This window comes from Hevea brasiliensis, chromosome 9, assembly GCF_030052815.1.
Source record: "Hevea brasiliensis isolate MT/VB/25A 57/8 chromosome 9, ASM3005281v1, whole genome shotgun sequence".
NCBI lineage: Eukaryota > Viridiplantae > Streptophyta > Magnoliopsida > Malpighiales > Euphorbiaceae > Hevea > Hevea brasiliensis.
This window is the reverse complement of record NC_079501.1, coordinates 86,573,293-86,589,535: the sequence shown is the minus strand read 5'-3', so window position 1 is coordinate 86,589,535 and position 16,243 is coordinate 86,573,293. Positions and strand designations below refer to the sequence as shown.

At 30.3% G+C, this 16,243-nt stretch overlaps 1 protein-coding gene across 2 annotated transcripts; it reads right to left on the bottom strand.

The window, feature by feature from the left end:
* Window positions 1–1,184: 1,184 nt before the first annotated feature.
* Window positions 1,185–6,060, bottom strand: LOC110632514 (uncharacterized). Of its 2 annotated transcripts, none has more exons than XM_021780768.2 (5): window positions 5,881–6,060; window positions 4,914–5,771; window positions 4,108–4,216; window positions 2,648–2,783; window positions 1,185–1,648 (listed from the first exon to the last, which is right to left on the bottom strand). In XM_021780768.2, exons 1-5 carry the CDS (start codon window positions 5,991–5,993, stop codon window positions 1,524–1,526), a joined length of 1,341 nt encoding a protein of 446 aa, XP_021636460.2. In that variant the 5' UTR covers window positions 5,994–6,060; the 3' UTR covers window positions 1,185–1,523. The 2 variants fall into 2 exon arrangements, with proteins under 2 accessions (XP_021636460.2, XP_021636461.2); XM_021780769.2 differs by having other exon boundaries at window positions 1,185–1,645; window positions 5,881–6,057.
* Window positions 6,061–16,243: the final 10,183 nt, after the last annotated feature.

Genomic DNA, 16,243 nt, shown 5'->3' with positions numbered 1-16,243 from the left:
GAAATAATCAATCTACTTCTGTAGAGATGGTTTTAATTATAGAAATCCTGAAGGGAAATTATATTATATAATATATCCATAGTTAATAACTATATATATACAATTGATTTTATTATAATTAATTTATACAAAAATAAATTATGAATTATGTGGAAAAAGCATCTCTCATTTTCTTTAATAATATAAGTAAATATTAGTATCCAAATTCAATTTTTATGAATTTAAGTTGAAATTTTAATTAATAGTTATCAACTATTTTATATTAATATTAATAATTTTAATATATTTTATACTAATTTCATCTATATATATATATATATAAACTCTTGGTATGTTTCAAATCACTTCTAATTTTAAAACTAAAATGGTGTTTCAGGTTCAACTCACCATAGCATAAATTTTATAAAAACATTTTCAACAACTGAACAAAAATAAATAAATAAATAATAAAAATAAAAATAAAAATTTAAATTTAGTTACCGTTTAATTCATTTCTAAGTTTTAGCAAGAACCAAAACCAAACAAGACACAAACACTATATATGTTTGGTTTGAATATTTATTTTTAATTTTTTACTTAAAATTTATTTTTTAATTTATAAATTGATAAAAAAACTAATTAATTGTTTAGTAAAATTATTTAAAAAATTCATTTTCAGTAATTTAATGATTTTGTTAAAATGAATTTAAAAATAATTTAAAAGAATATATAATTGGGTATTGTAATTATTAAAATGAAGAGTAATTTAATTATTTTGTTAAAATAAATTTAAAAATAAATTTTAAAAATATATAATTGGGTATTGTAATTATTAAAATGAAGATATAAATTATTAGGATAATATATCTTTTATTTGATTAAATAATAATTTTAAAATAAATAAATAATATCTTACTTACAATTTATTTATTTTAAATAGTTTTCAATTTTTTTAACTTGTAAGATAAATTAAACAGTAACCTACTTATAATTTTCCACTTTTAAGTCAAACCAAACACCGTTATAGAACCACGACTTTCTGCAATTTTTTAGGGAGACTTAGAGACCTCAAGATTTATATTGAATCTAACTTGGATTAACGAGAAAGGCCTAAATAATTTAAGAAATAAGGTGGTTTCTGCATAGGACCAACTTATCATTTAACTTGCTCAACGCTATCACATTTTAACAACGTTGTAGAAAAATGAAGCACTTCAGCAAATTAAATCTTTAACTATGCATATCAAATGATCACAAGCACCAATGAGTCACTTCATTGCACAAAGGAAAGAAACAGAACATATCCCTATAACTACCCTAAATGAGATCACTGCATATAGAAGCATCCACTCTAAAATTATACCATGATTCTAACCATAACAATTGCTAAGAGGATTATGCATTCTTAGCTTTTGATAGAAATTTAATTCCGGTGAAAAATGCGACAGCCAAAATAGAGAACATTCTTGTACCATAAAGCTTTATAGCAAGTGTAATTTATCAAGTAGAAAATATTTAATTTCATTCATCAAGCAAACTTATTGCTACTTCTTCTTAGTTGATGCCTCGACCAGGGAAAGAATGTGCCGTGCGATTTCTGCAGAGGCATCAGGCTTTGCAGCTTTCAGAGCCCTTTCTGACATGTCTGCCATTACAGCCTCATCTCCTGCTATAGTAACCATATGATTATTTTTCAGACACAAAAATGAAATAATTCAAGAGTAAATTTACTAAACTATATCTAGCCTTATAATGGAATGCAAAAAATTATTAAAAAACTAAGGAAATGAAAGCTACAAATTGAAATTGACAGTGTGAAGACCCAATTACATAAATTTCCAGAAAACACGTCTGCACCAACTGATGCTGTCAAGCCAATCAGAAATTTCGGCAATCTGCACTCAATTGAATGCTAACAAATATGACAGTCGTTCTAGAATACCTATGGAGCTCCTTGTTACACAGCTCAACTACTGCAGGTAAACTAACAGAAAGAACCTTTCCAGTGTTTTAGGAAGTTAAAAGATACCAATACCATATCATTACATAACATGTATATATACCTTTGGATTCATTGACATCTCATATGTTTGCAAAAATGATTAACACATCACATCTCATGCATACAGATTACTAATGTTATTGGGCTCATGGTCTAAAAAAATGATGAACTTTGCACACTTTTACAATTGTAGCCTATTCAAGTTACTTCACAATTTACTGATTTTGATTTTTTTATATTCAAAATAAAATTCTGCGCAAGCTAACTTTATCATTTACCAATGGTCAAAATATCCCAATTTTCATCTCTTGTTAACATATCTGTATTTATATCTGAATAAAAAAAATTATATTTTTCATCCAGTTAAAAAAATTTCTGAAGAACCATGTATGAGAGGGAACTCTCATATTCAAGCGCAAAGAACTCATTGCAAGTAAAATATTCATTTAAATGTTCACTTTCTCTCCCATTTCTCCCCAAAATGGGAAGAATAACTTTTGTGGGCACAGGTTTTTTTTTCAATGTTCAAAAATTCTTTTCCCCATATTCTCCAGCTCTCCCAAATAAGGCAAAATGCAATCCTCCACCCCCTTTCTTTCCCCTCTCTCTCTCCTTCATAAACAGGCTGTTAGTGCAGCATCAAAATAAGCCACACATTTAACTTACCTATAATCTCGTCAATTGTGGTTCCCAACGTAGTAGAATCTAGCTCATCTTCAGTTATAACCCTTGAACCTGCTACGTCCGCCATCAGAGAAGCATTTCTTAGTTGATGTCCTTCCTCTAGATTTGGTGATGGTATCTGCAAAATAGATCCAAGCAATACAAACATCCTAATTGTAGACAATTTGGGCAAAGTAAAGCTGAATGGATAGATGGATCATATAAAAGTCACATGGATTTCAAATGATGCAAACATCAAAGTGCACACAAATGAAATGAGCAGCCTTGATGCATTTTAGAACATCTCAGCATCCATGGTGAAAACCAATGTCAATGGGTATTCCTAGTTGCATATGTACTGATATAAAAGAGCCTAAATGGTCAAACTTATGCTGGTGATGGCACTAGTTTGATGCTCTAACAACATAATCCAACAGTGTCCACAATTTTATGGTGAAGCTTGTTATGGTCTTACACATAAGATACACATGGCTATAATATCTTTAGATACAAATTAATACATGAACATATACAATTTGCATAACTAACCATAAATAAACACCTTTCAACCAATCATTTAGGATTTCTGTGAAATATTTATTTGCCTTACTTTGCAATTATGTGACATGGACTGTTCAAATTACATAATGCAAATATTGTACAAGTGGGTTCTTCAAATAAACATCAAACACTGTGTTAGCAGTGAATTTCTCTCTCTCTATATATATAAAAGGTTGACCCAATGCACGAAACATTCCACAGTTGTGAGCTCTACGGAGTTAACTGAATGCTCTTCTGCTTTTGGAATGCTTAAAACACAAAATATAGAACTCTATCAATCGGCTTTGAATTTACCTCATCTAATCACATTAGAAGTGTATTGAAATTGAACACAGTGACTGTGATAAAAGCAGCAGGTTATAAACTTCAACAGAAGATGATTAACCCTAAATCACATCTTTCTTCAGTTTCTGCTTTCTCACAAATGGCCAAATGCAATGTCCATGAAAGGAAATTGTTGAATTGCTTGCACTTGCAATGTGTAATTAGTTTCCAAGTTAATAAAAAATGCAAAGCAACAAGATTTGCAGGTTACATCCATATATTCTGCATTATAACCCTGAGTTTGACATAAAGTGTTCTCGTTTAACTAATATAATGCAATAAAACATAGCAATCGAGTATTGATTATGTTGCACAGTCATTTATCTCAAGCTTTACACCAATATTGTAGAAAAATGAACAATCAAGTAATTTTTCATTACTTTTTGAATATAACAATCAAGTATGTGATTATGTGCATTTCCAAAACAGAGAGACCATTCCGCTTCATCTAGTTTAGTAGAAATCAATATCACAAACATGATTCTAATTATTACACTGGTCAGAATGATAGAAAATCAAGGCATATGTCAATGAAGACTCGATCAAGATAGAAAAGAGAAGAATCTTTTCTGATTTACCAGAATAGCGGGTTTCCCAGTAGCTAAGATCTCAGAGCATGTCATTGCACCTGCCCTAGAGACAACAAGGTCTGCAGCAGCATACGCCAAATCCATTGAATGCAAGAACCTGGAATATAATTTCAAAAGTACATCAAATTCAAGAAGAACAAAAATGTGTACTTACAAATCACGGAACAAAAAGGAAAGGGTACTAAGCTCATCTGTTCAAAGCAATGAAACTACAATTATCAGAGGGAATTTCCAACTGCACAGAAAATGAATACAAGATATAGATCAACTAAGATAAACTATATTCCAATCTAATAGGATGTGTAGGAAAAAACTATAATGTTAAAATGCAATTGTGCAACTAGGGTCGCAGACATTCTTATAATGTTCATCCAAAAGGCTGGAGGACCAAATTTTGACAAATTTTTTGAATTCTCTGTGGGCTCCTAGCTTATGAGCTAGATTCATAGAATACATATCAAAAGGCAACTATGATTTCATAATCTCTGTTATTGTTGAATCGGCTTAGTAACTAAGTCACACTTTTCTTTCTCATTGCAGGAATAAACAAGTTTGATTTTGGCTCTCATTCAAAGAATAAAATGCAGAGATAAAGAAAGTCTAATCCTATGATAAATTTGGCTTTGCCGTTGCTTGAGAACAATGTCACTATATCTAACTTGTAAAAGGATTTCCTTGCATTTCCCCTCTTACTCCTCCAGAGGTCAACTTTGAGCAAGAGGCTATATATTCTACAGCAATAAGGAAAAAAAAAAGCATAAAATCCATGTATCAACAGAAGAAGCAGAACTTACGGTGTCAAAAATAAATGTGGATGGATCCTAACAAGGCTTTCCATTTCATTATAAGCCTCAACCCCCGTTTGCCATATAATAAACCAATTCTTATGTTCAAGCAACATTTGGCTGTACAAGTTCAACAATGCAATATTAATAGTATTGGCCCCAAAAGACCCTCCAAGCACCAAAATAACCTTAGCCTCTTCCTTCCCTCCAGCCCTCGGAAAGAATTCCTTCCTAGCCACTGCCTTTGAGACAAATTGCCTCAACGATAATCTTACAGGATTCCCACAGACCATACACTTATGCTTCCTGGGAAAACACTCAACAGTGGAATTATAAGCCACAAAAACAACCTCAGCCAAAAAGGAAAGCAGATAGTTGGCAATGCCCGGAACAGAATTCTGTTCTTGGATCACAACCTTGAGTCCTCTAAACAAAGCAGCAAGGCAAGTAGGGAAAGAAACATAGCCCCCCGTGCCTACAACAATATGAGGATTGAAATCTCGAAGAAGCTTGAAGCTATGGATCGTTGATTGAATCAAATGGAAGGGAAGGGAAAGATTTCGAGGGGAGAAGAGTGGGCGATACAACCTTACAGGTGGGATGGAAGAGAAGGGATATCCGGCGGAAGGGATGGAAGCGCTTTCCATGCTGTTTGGGGTTCCTATAAAGAGGAATTCGGTGTTGGGGTTTGCGATTTTGAGCTCATCAGCTATGGCCACAGCAGGTATTATATGTCCACCAGTCTCACCAGCCGCGAACACCACCCGGAGATTGCTGGTTTGTTGCTTGTGGTTGTGGGTGTTGCTGGTGGAAATTTGGCTGTCATTCGAATGCTTTATTGATAGGCAACAGAGGATCTTGCAAGACCTGAAACAGGAACCACAAACCTTTATAGAGAAGACAGAGATAGTGTATCATTGTGTGTGTGTGTTCAAATATAGAGACAAGAGACAGAAAGAGAAACAGAGAGACTTGCCTAGGTTTGGTGGGGGAGGAGAGAAGAGAAGGGTAGTATGGTAAATATGGTGGAAGTGGGTAAGAAGAGGGGAGGTGGAGGTGGAGGTGGCGGTGGGGATGGGTGGTGGCCATTGCAGATGGAAGGTAGCATCAGTGAAGGTGGAAAACAGAGAACACTTGCTCTCAGTGACTACTCATTAGTCATTACTAAAAAAATATATATATGTTGGAAAAGAGAGTTTTTGTGATTCACAACAACGTGGCTTTTGAGTGCAAGAAAACAATGGAAACTGTGGCTGCCAAAGCTACTGATTTTGACTGTTTAAATTTTTTAAAAGTATAATTATTATTTAATTTTTATTTTAATAAAATTAATCAATAAATTTTTTATCTTAAAAAATATATTATTTATTTTCTTTTTTTTTTCGAGTTATTTAATCTTTCCTGATATTTTAAAGTATTAAATTCTTGTAATTTAAATAATATAATTATTTAATTTATAATTTTAAATTTATCTTCTATTTAATTTTTATATATAATTATTATTTCTCTTTTACCTAATTTAATTAAAAAATTAATAAAATAAACTAAATAATTCACAATTAAAAATAAGAATTAAATAATATATTTTTAAAATAAAAAAATAAATAATTAATTTTATTAAAATATAAAAATTAAAGTATATATATATATATATATATATATATATATATATATATATATATCTCTTTTTAATATGCATTATATTTGATATTAAATAAATAGATGTCAAATCAAAAGGCTAATTCTTTTATTTTCAATAGTCTATTTCTCTGCTATGAAGATTGAAACTAAAATCCAATAAGTAATCATTTATAAACATTTAATATTGGCATGTGGTTGGCATTCCAAATATTTAATTGTAGTGATGGAAGCAAGTGGGATTATGTGTGATGTATTGAAGCCTCTAATAAATTATAATGCATGTTCTTTTTTTAATATGCATGGTGAAAATATTCTCAAATTAATTTATATATATAAAAATTGAATTTTTTAAATAATTTTAAAGGTGTAATTAAAATAAATAATTTTAGAGTACTTCATAATAAAATTAAATATTAATTAATAAAAAAAGTAATTTTCATTCTTATTAATTGAATTAATCAAGTTAGGTATACATGTTATTATATGTATATTAGTTAACATGTGCTGTTCATTTCTAAAAAAAAATGTAATATTTTTATTAAGAATAATCTAATTACAAAATAAAAATGTTGTATTTTTTTATTTTTAAATATATTGCTTTTTTTTTTCTTGTTTTGAATTGATTGCAATGATTTGAGAATTGAAATTAAAAGAAAAAGAAAATATTGATTCTATTCCTAAATCCCTCTCAAACCATAATAATAAGTTCTTGAAATTATGATAAGTCTATAATTTAGCCTTATTGTTAGAATTCTAATTAAATTATTGTTAATTTAAAAAAAATTATCAAAATGCTTTTAACTCTAGGTTCAATATGAAAATAATTTAGAAATTTTATTTTACTAACAATTTATTTCTCGAGAGATTCGGTTAAATCTATAATTTAGTCATTATGCTTTTAAAATCAAGTAATTTAGTCTTAACATTTTAATAAACTTACAAGCTAATGCTTATCATTGGAATCACTATTAATTTCCGATCAAATTTAGCAAAAATGACCAATATGCATTTCACTTTATTTTTATTACGAAAACAATTTAGTTCTTGAAATTTTATTTTATTAACAATTTGAGTCCATACTCATATTTTATTTTGCTTTTTTTATATATAACAATAAAATATAATATAAGAAAATATTATAAATTGATATATATACATATATATATATTAAAATAATATTGACATAAATAGAATTTTACAAAATTATAAGGGCTCATTTAAAAATATTTGTAATATTTAAGGATCAATTTATAAAATATATGAATGATTTTGTAATTAACCAAAATTTCAAGCACCTCAAAGTAATTAATTCATATTTTTAATAATTATAATTTAGTAAGAACCACATTTTAAAAATATAAGGTCTAAATTATTAATAAAATAAAACCTCAGAGACTAAATTATTTTCAGATTTTAAGTGCATTTTGGTCATTTTCGCTATAATTAACAATAACTTAACTGAAATTCTAACAGCAGAAACTAACTTGTAGATTTTTTTTGCTTGATTTTAATATAAGAATGACTAACTTGTAAATTTAACCAGACCTTTGGAACTGAATTATAGTTTACCATTATTTTTAATCCACCAATTTTACATATCAAAAGTTACGGATAATATTGTTGGGAATTTTGGTAAATCCCATAATAAATATTACAACAAAAGGCTCATTTTCACCTTTTAACTATTACTCGGTAGTCAAAAAAGTCTTTAAACTTTTTTGGTCCAAATAAGCCCCTCAAGTATTATAATAAGGCAAATAAATACAAAATTAACGGTATTAACCAACACTGTTAAAAAAATAGTAAAGTTAATAGTTAATGAATTAAATATTAATTTTATATTTTAAAAATTAAAAAATATTTAATTTCTTTTTTCCTAAACAAAATATTCGAATTGACGAAACAAAACCTAACCACCACTTTTCAACTCTCAATATAGTCCATAAATCAAAGCCACTAATCTTGCAAATTTCAATAGCTACTTCTTTGTACTGGGTTTTTGAATAGTGGTGGTTTGAATAGTGGTGGTTTTGTCTGTGTCTATCGAAGGCTACAAGAAGAGATTCAAATGGGAAAAGCAAAAATTGGATGTTAGGATCCATGCTTGCTCAATGATAACTCTTCTGACTACATATTAGAAGATTCACATAGGCTTCAAATCCCATTTTCTTTAAGGTAGAAAGATATCATTATTAGGGATGAAAGTCTTATATTCCTAATGAAAGGCAAATCTAATTAATTAAAATTACTTTTATTAATTTTATTTTAAAATTTTAAATGAATAAAAGATTTTAAAATAATATTATATTAATTTTTATGGTCTTTTAATGGTCAATTAAGAGTCACAGGACTACACATGACTAAATTGGACTTAATTGAATTAAAATTAAATGATATAAAGTTTATTTGATCTATTTTAATAGTTAAGGACTCAAAAAAAAGTTTAAGGCCTTTTTTTTACTATCGATTAATAGTTAAAGGACTAAAAAAAGCCTTTTGCCTAAATATCACAAGAAAAAATAAGAGAAACATAAAATTTTTTTTGTGATTAGCCCAAATTATTGCCTACATCCATAGATAGCAACAAACTCTTTTCACTATATGAAAATCAATAAGACGCACAAAAAATTGTTATTCCTTGAGTAATCCCCAATCAATATACCATAATAATTTGTATACCACTTACATAAAACAAAACTTGCTATTACCAGTGTTTAAGCCACCACACTGAAGCAATTACCCTCTAGAACTTTAGAGAAAACTACTAAGAGTAAATCTCACTCTCACTCTTTCCAAAAGAAATTCATCTCCTCCGTATTTATCTGTAAAGGGAGAAGATTTGGTGCCATAATTTTCTTCTTAATTTAATTCATTATTTGATTCTTTCCCCATTTTTTTATTTCCTTTTTATTTTGGTCTACTCATATCAATGCCACTTATTTTGGCTCTTTTTTTTTTAACACTAACAATTCTCCACCTTGAAAAAAAAAAGGACATGCACACTCGCAAAAACTTTTCATTTGCCTCCATAACAAATGAAACATTCTTGTTTCAAATAAGTTCATCTTAGGTAGATACACCATCACCCAATACCATAGAACACTCTCCATCATGTCCCTCCACCTTTTTCTTGTCATTTGAACAATCTCTTTTAATAAGCCTAAGCTCTTTGCATCGATAGCATTGAATATCATCTCTAATTTTTTTTATTTAAATTTGTTTTGTGGAGATCCATCCTTGTCAAATGATTGTCGTTGCCAACTCATACCATGAGGAATGAATACCTCACCATCACCTTGAACTATATTCTTTTCCTTCCTTCAGATTTCATGAGACATCAGAGCTTCCTATGCATGCTCCATTTTCAAGATATTTATTCCACTAAGCAAGGATTCTACAAAATTTTCACATGAGTCAAGGACTGAGTTAAGAAGCAACTGTAATGACCTGACCAAGGGGTTGTTACTGGCGTTAGAGAATGGGTCAGCATAAGGCTGTTAGAACCCGTAGCAAGCCTAAGATTGTAGATTTTGACTTTCTAAGGGCCCACTTTATTGATTTGGAACTTTTTTTAAAGTCTAAAGGAAGTTCTTTCCTCCCTAGGACTCAAACTCAATAGAAAGGGCTTATAACCTTAGTACATAATGCTGAAATTTCTTTTTCTGTTTCCGTTTTACTTTATCTTTAATGTTGTACTCTTCTTTGTTTGTACAAAACTAAACTCTTTCTGTACCCTTTGTAAGATTGCTATGAGTCACATAACTTTCTTTTATCAAACAAAGGATTTCTTAGAATTATTTCTCTAAGAAGAGCATGCTTACAAACCTTTTCTTTCTTATTTCTTTTACAGCTATTTACCACATATAATACATTAACTTTGGGAATGTTCCCTTAAGGAACCTCTTTTGCATGGTTATATCATTTTAACTTCAACTGCATCTTGTTAATTACACTAAACTTTACTTTTCTTTTATCATTAAGTCTACCCTTGGTATTGAAATACCTAAAAGGGTCTTTAATTACCCCAATAGACTTCCACTACATTTATCTCGTGTTTAGTGTGATTAGTATAGCACTACTTCCTCTTTCAACATTACATCATTTATGCAACATAATTCAATTAATTATGCAGAAAACTTGACCAGTTGGTCTTACTCTTTTAGCTTTTTTCATTTCCCTAATTAGATTATTTACATCTAGGGAACTCCACATTCCCCTTCTTATGTTTGTATAATTACATTTAATGCTTTCAAAGTTCATTATGCTATTCCATTTCATTCTAAAGGAAACAACTCACTAACACATGTAACCATACAGTCTTATTAGCAAGCACATTCACATTCTAACATAAATTAGATACACATGCCCACACTATTAACATAAAAACATACATCCACTAGACTATCATATACATTAACATCACATAAAATACAATATGATATGAATACATACTCTTATACACTTAAGACATAAATACATAACATAAATGAGTCTATCACTATTACAAAAGTTGTCCTTATAACATGCCAAAACCCTCTTAGGTGCTTGTGCATCTACTACCTACAAAACCTATTTTGGTTGGGGAGGGGTGAGCTGGGAGGCTCAGTAAGCATAAATTACTTAAGGCAATCACATATTTCTTTCCATTACATGCACATGAGTGTAAAATACATGAATTTAACAAATCATCAAACATTTGCAAACACAGCAGTTATGTCAATAGTGACTCCCCTATAACCAATGTATCTGGCTCATATATAAGCTTCTCGGGACTTCCTCTTACTTTAACCAATGTGCTTGGCTCATATAGATGCTCCTCAAGACTTTCTCTTTAAACATGACATGTGTCATGTAACAGGGGCCTCATAGGGTCCTCACCTGGCTTTTTGGATCCAAACTATGCATAACATGACATAACATAACATGATTCCATACACCATTTGGGAGTTAGTGGGTCATCCAAAATTTGCCTCACATCATAAACATTATGCAATTATAATAAAATATGGTTCTAGTGCATTACACCCTAACATCAATGCATTTCATGATGCATTACTATGCTTAAAGTAGTAATTATAGTAAATAAAAAGCATTTGAAATCCAATTAAGCAATTTATACTTATCTCTTGTAGAATTTATTCACTTATTCCTACCCTTTAGATCTAGCAGGTAGACTTTAACTTCATGTGTGTTTCCTAGGCTGCTTTGGCACCAACCTGACTCAAGGCTTGACTTATTTGAACATTGATCACTAACTCTCTGATCAAGTGGTGAATCAATAACATCTCAATTTTATATATTAGATTCTCTAGAAACATATAAAGAACCTTTAACCTTTAATTCTATGTCAAAATAGAACATAAAATAGGATTTTGGAGCCTTGAAAATAAATAAGGAAAGTTGTTGGCAGAAGCAACTTCAGTTACCAAAGTAAGGGACTTTGACTGCTAAAGTCCTGACTTTAAATGCCTTCGATTGGCAATAACTACTTTAGCTGCCGAAGTAGGGAACTTCAACTGCTAAAGTCCATAACATTATCTGCCTTTGAGAAATAATAACTACTTCAGCTGCTAAAGTCCAGAACTCCTAAAAAACTTTGAGAAGCTGAATTTACTCCGGCTGCCAAAATAATGGTTTTCAACAGCTGAGCCTGGGAATTTTCAAAATTTCCAATTCGAATTGTGCAGAAAACCAAGACCCAATAGCAGCTACTTTAGCTGCCAAAGTCCAGAACTCTTAAAAAACTTTGAGAAGCTGCATTTACTCCGGCTGCCAAAATAATGGTTTTCAACAGCTGAACCTAGAAATTTTCAAAATTTCCAATTTGAATTATGCAAAAAACCAAGACCCAAAATAACATCAACTCATGTTTAAAACTTCCAAAAACTTATCTCAATATATCTTTATGCAATAAACTGATCAAGTAACCTTTTTAAACTTAGAAACCCTAAATGCAATCCCCCAAAACCTTTGAAATCTATAACAAAGCTCAGTTAACCATTAAAGCTTTAAACAATCAAACTCACTTCTTATAACCCCAAAACCTAACCCATGCACACATACATGCCTTAAAACCTCAAAAGACTTTAGAAAAGTCACAAAGGGAAGAAACTTAATTGAACATTACATACACCACTAAAGGTCCTCCTACAAACTTTTAAAAAAACATAAATGAAAAGGATAGCTGCCACTAACCTTGCATGCAAAACAATTTACTTAACCTTTCCCATTCAAAAACATACAAGAAACCATTTTAAAGATTAGAAAGAAAAGGGGAGATACCTTTCTCCTTTGAAGTAAAAAAGAAGGAAAATGACAGAGAAAAGAATCCAAATCCACCCTTGATGCTTGACTTCCCAATGGATCTTCAAGCATCCAAGACTTGCAAATTGCTAAGATTGGATCAACTTGTTTCAATCATGGTGCAACCTTGACTTTTTGCATGTAACAATAAAAAGGGAAAGGGAGACATTTTCTAACATTTTTAAATTCTTCTTTTCTTTTGTTACTATTTATAACCCTTGTTGTCGAGGGGACTTTTGACTGTCAAAAGTCTAGCTTTTGGCTGCAAAAGTCTATATTATCCAGAAAAAGACCTTAGCTGTAAAGGAACCTTCGGATGCCAAAAACCAAACTTTTAGCTATTGAAGTCCTTACTGCCCATGAAGAAAACTTATACTTTAACTTACAACCTCACACTTGACACCTAAGACACATACCCTCGCTTCTACCATCTATGAAACCCTAAGTTTCACCAAAATTTTTTTATCAATAATAGGAATTTTGACATTAGAAAATGGTGGATGTTACAGCAACATTGCCCAATCTTCTTCCTTAATCTTTACATCAACTTTTGCCAATTAACATAAAAACCCATTAAACTCGATCAAATGCTCTACTAGAATGCTGCCCTCTGCCATTTTCCATCGACACAACTTCTACTTTAAGTGCAACTTGTTGGACAGGCTTTTTGAAATATAAAGCTTTTCTAACTTCTCCTAAATATCCATGGTTGAATCTTCATAAATAACATTATTCACAATGTTATCAATAATGTAAAGGCATATTATGCTTACACATCTTTCCTCAAGCTCCTCATGGTCTGCATCAATTATTTTTTTAGGCTTTTCTTTATCCTTTCCTTTTAATACCTTTGCAAGACCTTGTTGAATAAGGAGATCCTTCACTTTTCTTTGCCAAAGAGTATAACTTATTACCCATCAAACTTTTCCACCATGAAATGTGATAAACTACTTTTCATTTTTTGAAATTTTCTATCATTCTTCCCAAAACTTCGGGTCTAATTGTTGGGAATTTTGTTAAGCCCCAAAAATAAATAACACATAACAAAAAATAAAAGGGACATAAAAATTTTACATTGTTCGGCCAAATTATTGCTTACATCCACGGATAGCAATAAACTCTTTTCACTATGTGAAAATAATAAAAAATAATAATAAATTGTTATTCCTCGAATAATCTGGAATCAATATTTCATAGTAATTTGTATCCTCCTCAAATAAAATAAAGACCCACTATCATTAGTGTTTAAGTCATCCACATTGAAGTAATTAGCCTCTAGATCCCTAGAGAAAAATACTAAGAGTAAATCCCACTCTCACTCTTTCTGAAAGGAATTCATCTCCTCCCTATTTATATGCAAAGGGAAAAGATTTGGAGCCATATTTTTCTCCTTAATTTAATTCATTATTTGATTCTTTCCCTCTTTTTTTTTATTTCCTTTTTATTTTGGTCTACTCATATTAATGACACTTATTTTGGCTTTTTCGTTTATATTTTGCTCATTGGCAATGTGATTGAGTCAAATTAAAGGCAATTGAGATTAGATTTTATGGTTTACTACTACACTTTTAACTTTCAAGTTACATTATAAAGACCCAACAAAGCAGGCTCAAATACGTATTGAATCAAATTAAACCAAATAATTTTTGTTTGCTTCAACTTAGTTATAATCTTTATTACAGTTTGATTCGATTCAATTTCCATTTTGGTTTTTGTGAATCTCTTTTATTCAGGTTGAATAAGTGTTTTGCAACCATGGTTTTTTACTCAATCAATACTTTAATTCCGTTTGCTGTAGATGGCACTTATGGAGCTGTAAATGATAATAATCAAATACACAAATGTAGGAGCATTGTTTAAGAATCAAGAGAGAAGTTGTGTTGATGGGAAGTGAGGAAAATGGATAAAGAGAGCTGGGCTTGCTAGCACGATGATCACTTTAGGGCAATCTCATCTCTAATACACAAACTGCAAACCACCTCTAATTCCTTCAGATAAGCCACTAACATGATGCATTGGCCCAAAGAGTGATTCAAGTGGTGACAAGCACTTAGTGTCCAAGATGCAATGAGATATTCTAGTGGCAATTGCAAAATGCCTTATGCAACCTCTCACACTCCATTGGAATCATTAAGGATTCAACTAGTGGCATTTAATATCTATTTAGGTTTTCAAAATTATTCAAGATTGCTATGGTTTATAAGATATAATAGTAGAATGGCATCAGGTGGTGTAAATGAGATGGTTTAATTCTCAACTAGGTATAATAGCTTCTTTAGTTCTTATTTTTTTCTTCCCTTTTTACTAACAAATGTGGATTGAATTCTTATGATAAATTGGGATATCCTCTTATGTAGCAAAATAATTGTAATCAATAGCCTCAAATTTGTCAAAATGTCATTTTTTATTAAAGTCCATTATCAGACTAAAGGAATTTCAAAGGAGAGTTTCATGATTTCTTTTTATGTGGTATACCACGAATTTGTGAGATTAAAATTTATATTTCTTGACTCGGATAATTGATGATGATGAGTGAAAAATAAGGGGGAGAGAGATAAAGATAGGGAGAAGGAGAGAGTAAGAAAAAGACAGAAATGGTGAGAGAGACATGAAGAAGGAGGGAGAGGGGGCAGAGAGAGAGAGAGAGAGAAATGGGAGAGTAGGGCTATGCACGGTTCTTCAGGTTCTCGAACTAAATTGAACTTATTTTGATGCTTTAGTTCAATTTTGGTCCTTCAATAAGAATCGAATCAAAACTGTGCTGGAACCAGAACCAAACTAAGAACCAATTTTCTACATATGCTTTTCTATGATTTTTTTAGATGTATTATATACTTTCAACATAATTATATATTTACAAGCAAATATAGACTATATACAATCTAATATTATCTTTCATTTCTCTATATTTTCTTAATAATTTAAGTTATAAATACATTAAATCATCTTATATTAATTATAAATGTACTGTTATACTATATATATACACTTAATTCATAATTATAATTGTATATTATAGTTAAAGATTACATAATTAATAAATAGCTAAAATGTATATTATATGATATACTAATACTACTATATCATATAATATGCTTAATCTTAAATTTTATATGTATCTTAGAGTTAAAGATTATATAATTAAGAAATAGTTAAAAGATATATTATATGATATATTTTATATTAATAACCTATTTCAAAATTTATATACTAATTCAAGTATGACATTTTATGCAAAAAATTGCAGAAAATTACTTCAAGAACCGAATCAAATTGAAATCGTAACAATGAAAAATTGAATTGTACCATAATTTCGGTTTAGTTCAGTTCTCACTCCAAGACAAACCCCAAACCATACACCCCTATAACGAAGAGAGAAACGAGAGAGAGAGAGA

Coding starts and splice junctions, on each gene's coding strand:
- LOC110632514 (XM_021780768.2), bottom strand. CDS start 5,993: ATGGCCACCACCCATCCCCACCGCCACCTCCACCTCCACCTCCCCTCT. Junction 5,772..5,880: donor TCCTCCCCCACCAAACCTAG/GCAAGTCTCTCT, acceptor TTCCTGTTTCAG/GTCTTGCAAGATCCTCTGTT. Junction 4,217..4,913: donor CCACATTTATTTTTGACACC/GTAAGTTCTGCT, acceptor ATTATATTCCAG/GTTCTTGCATTCAATGGATT.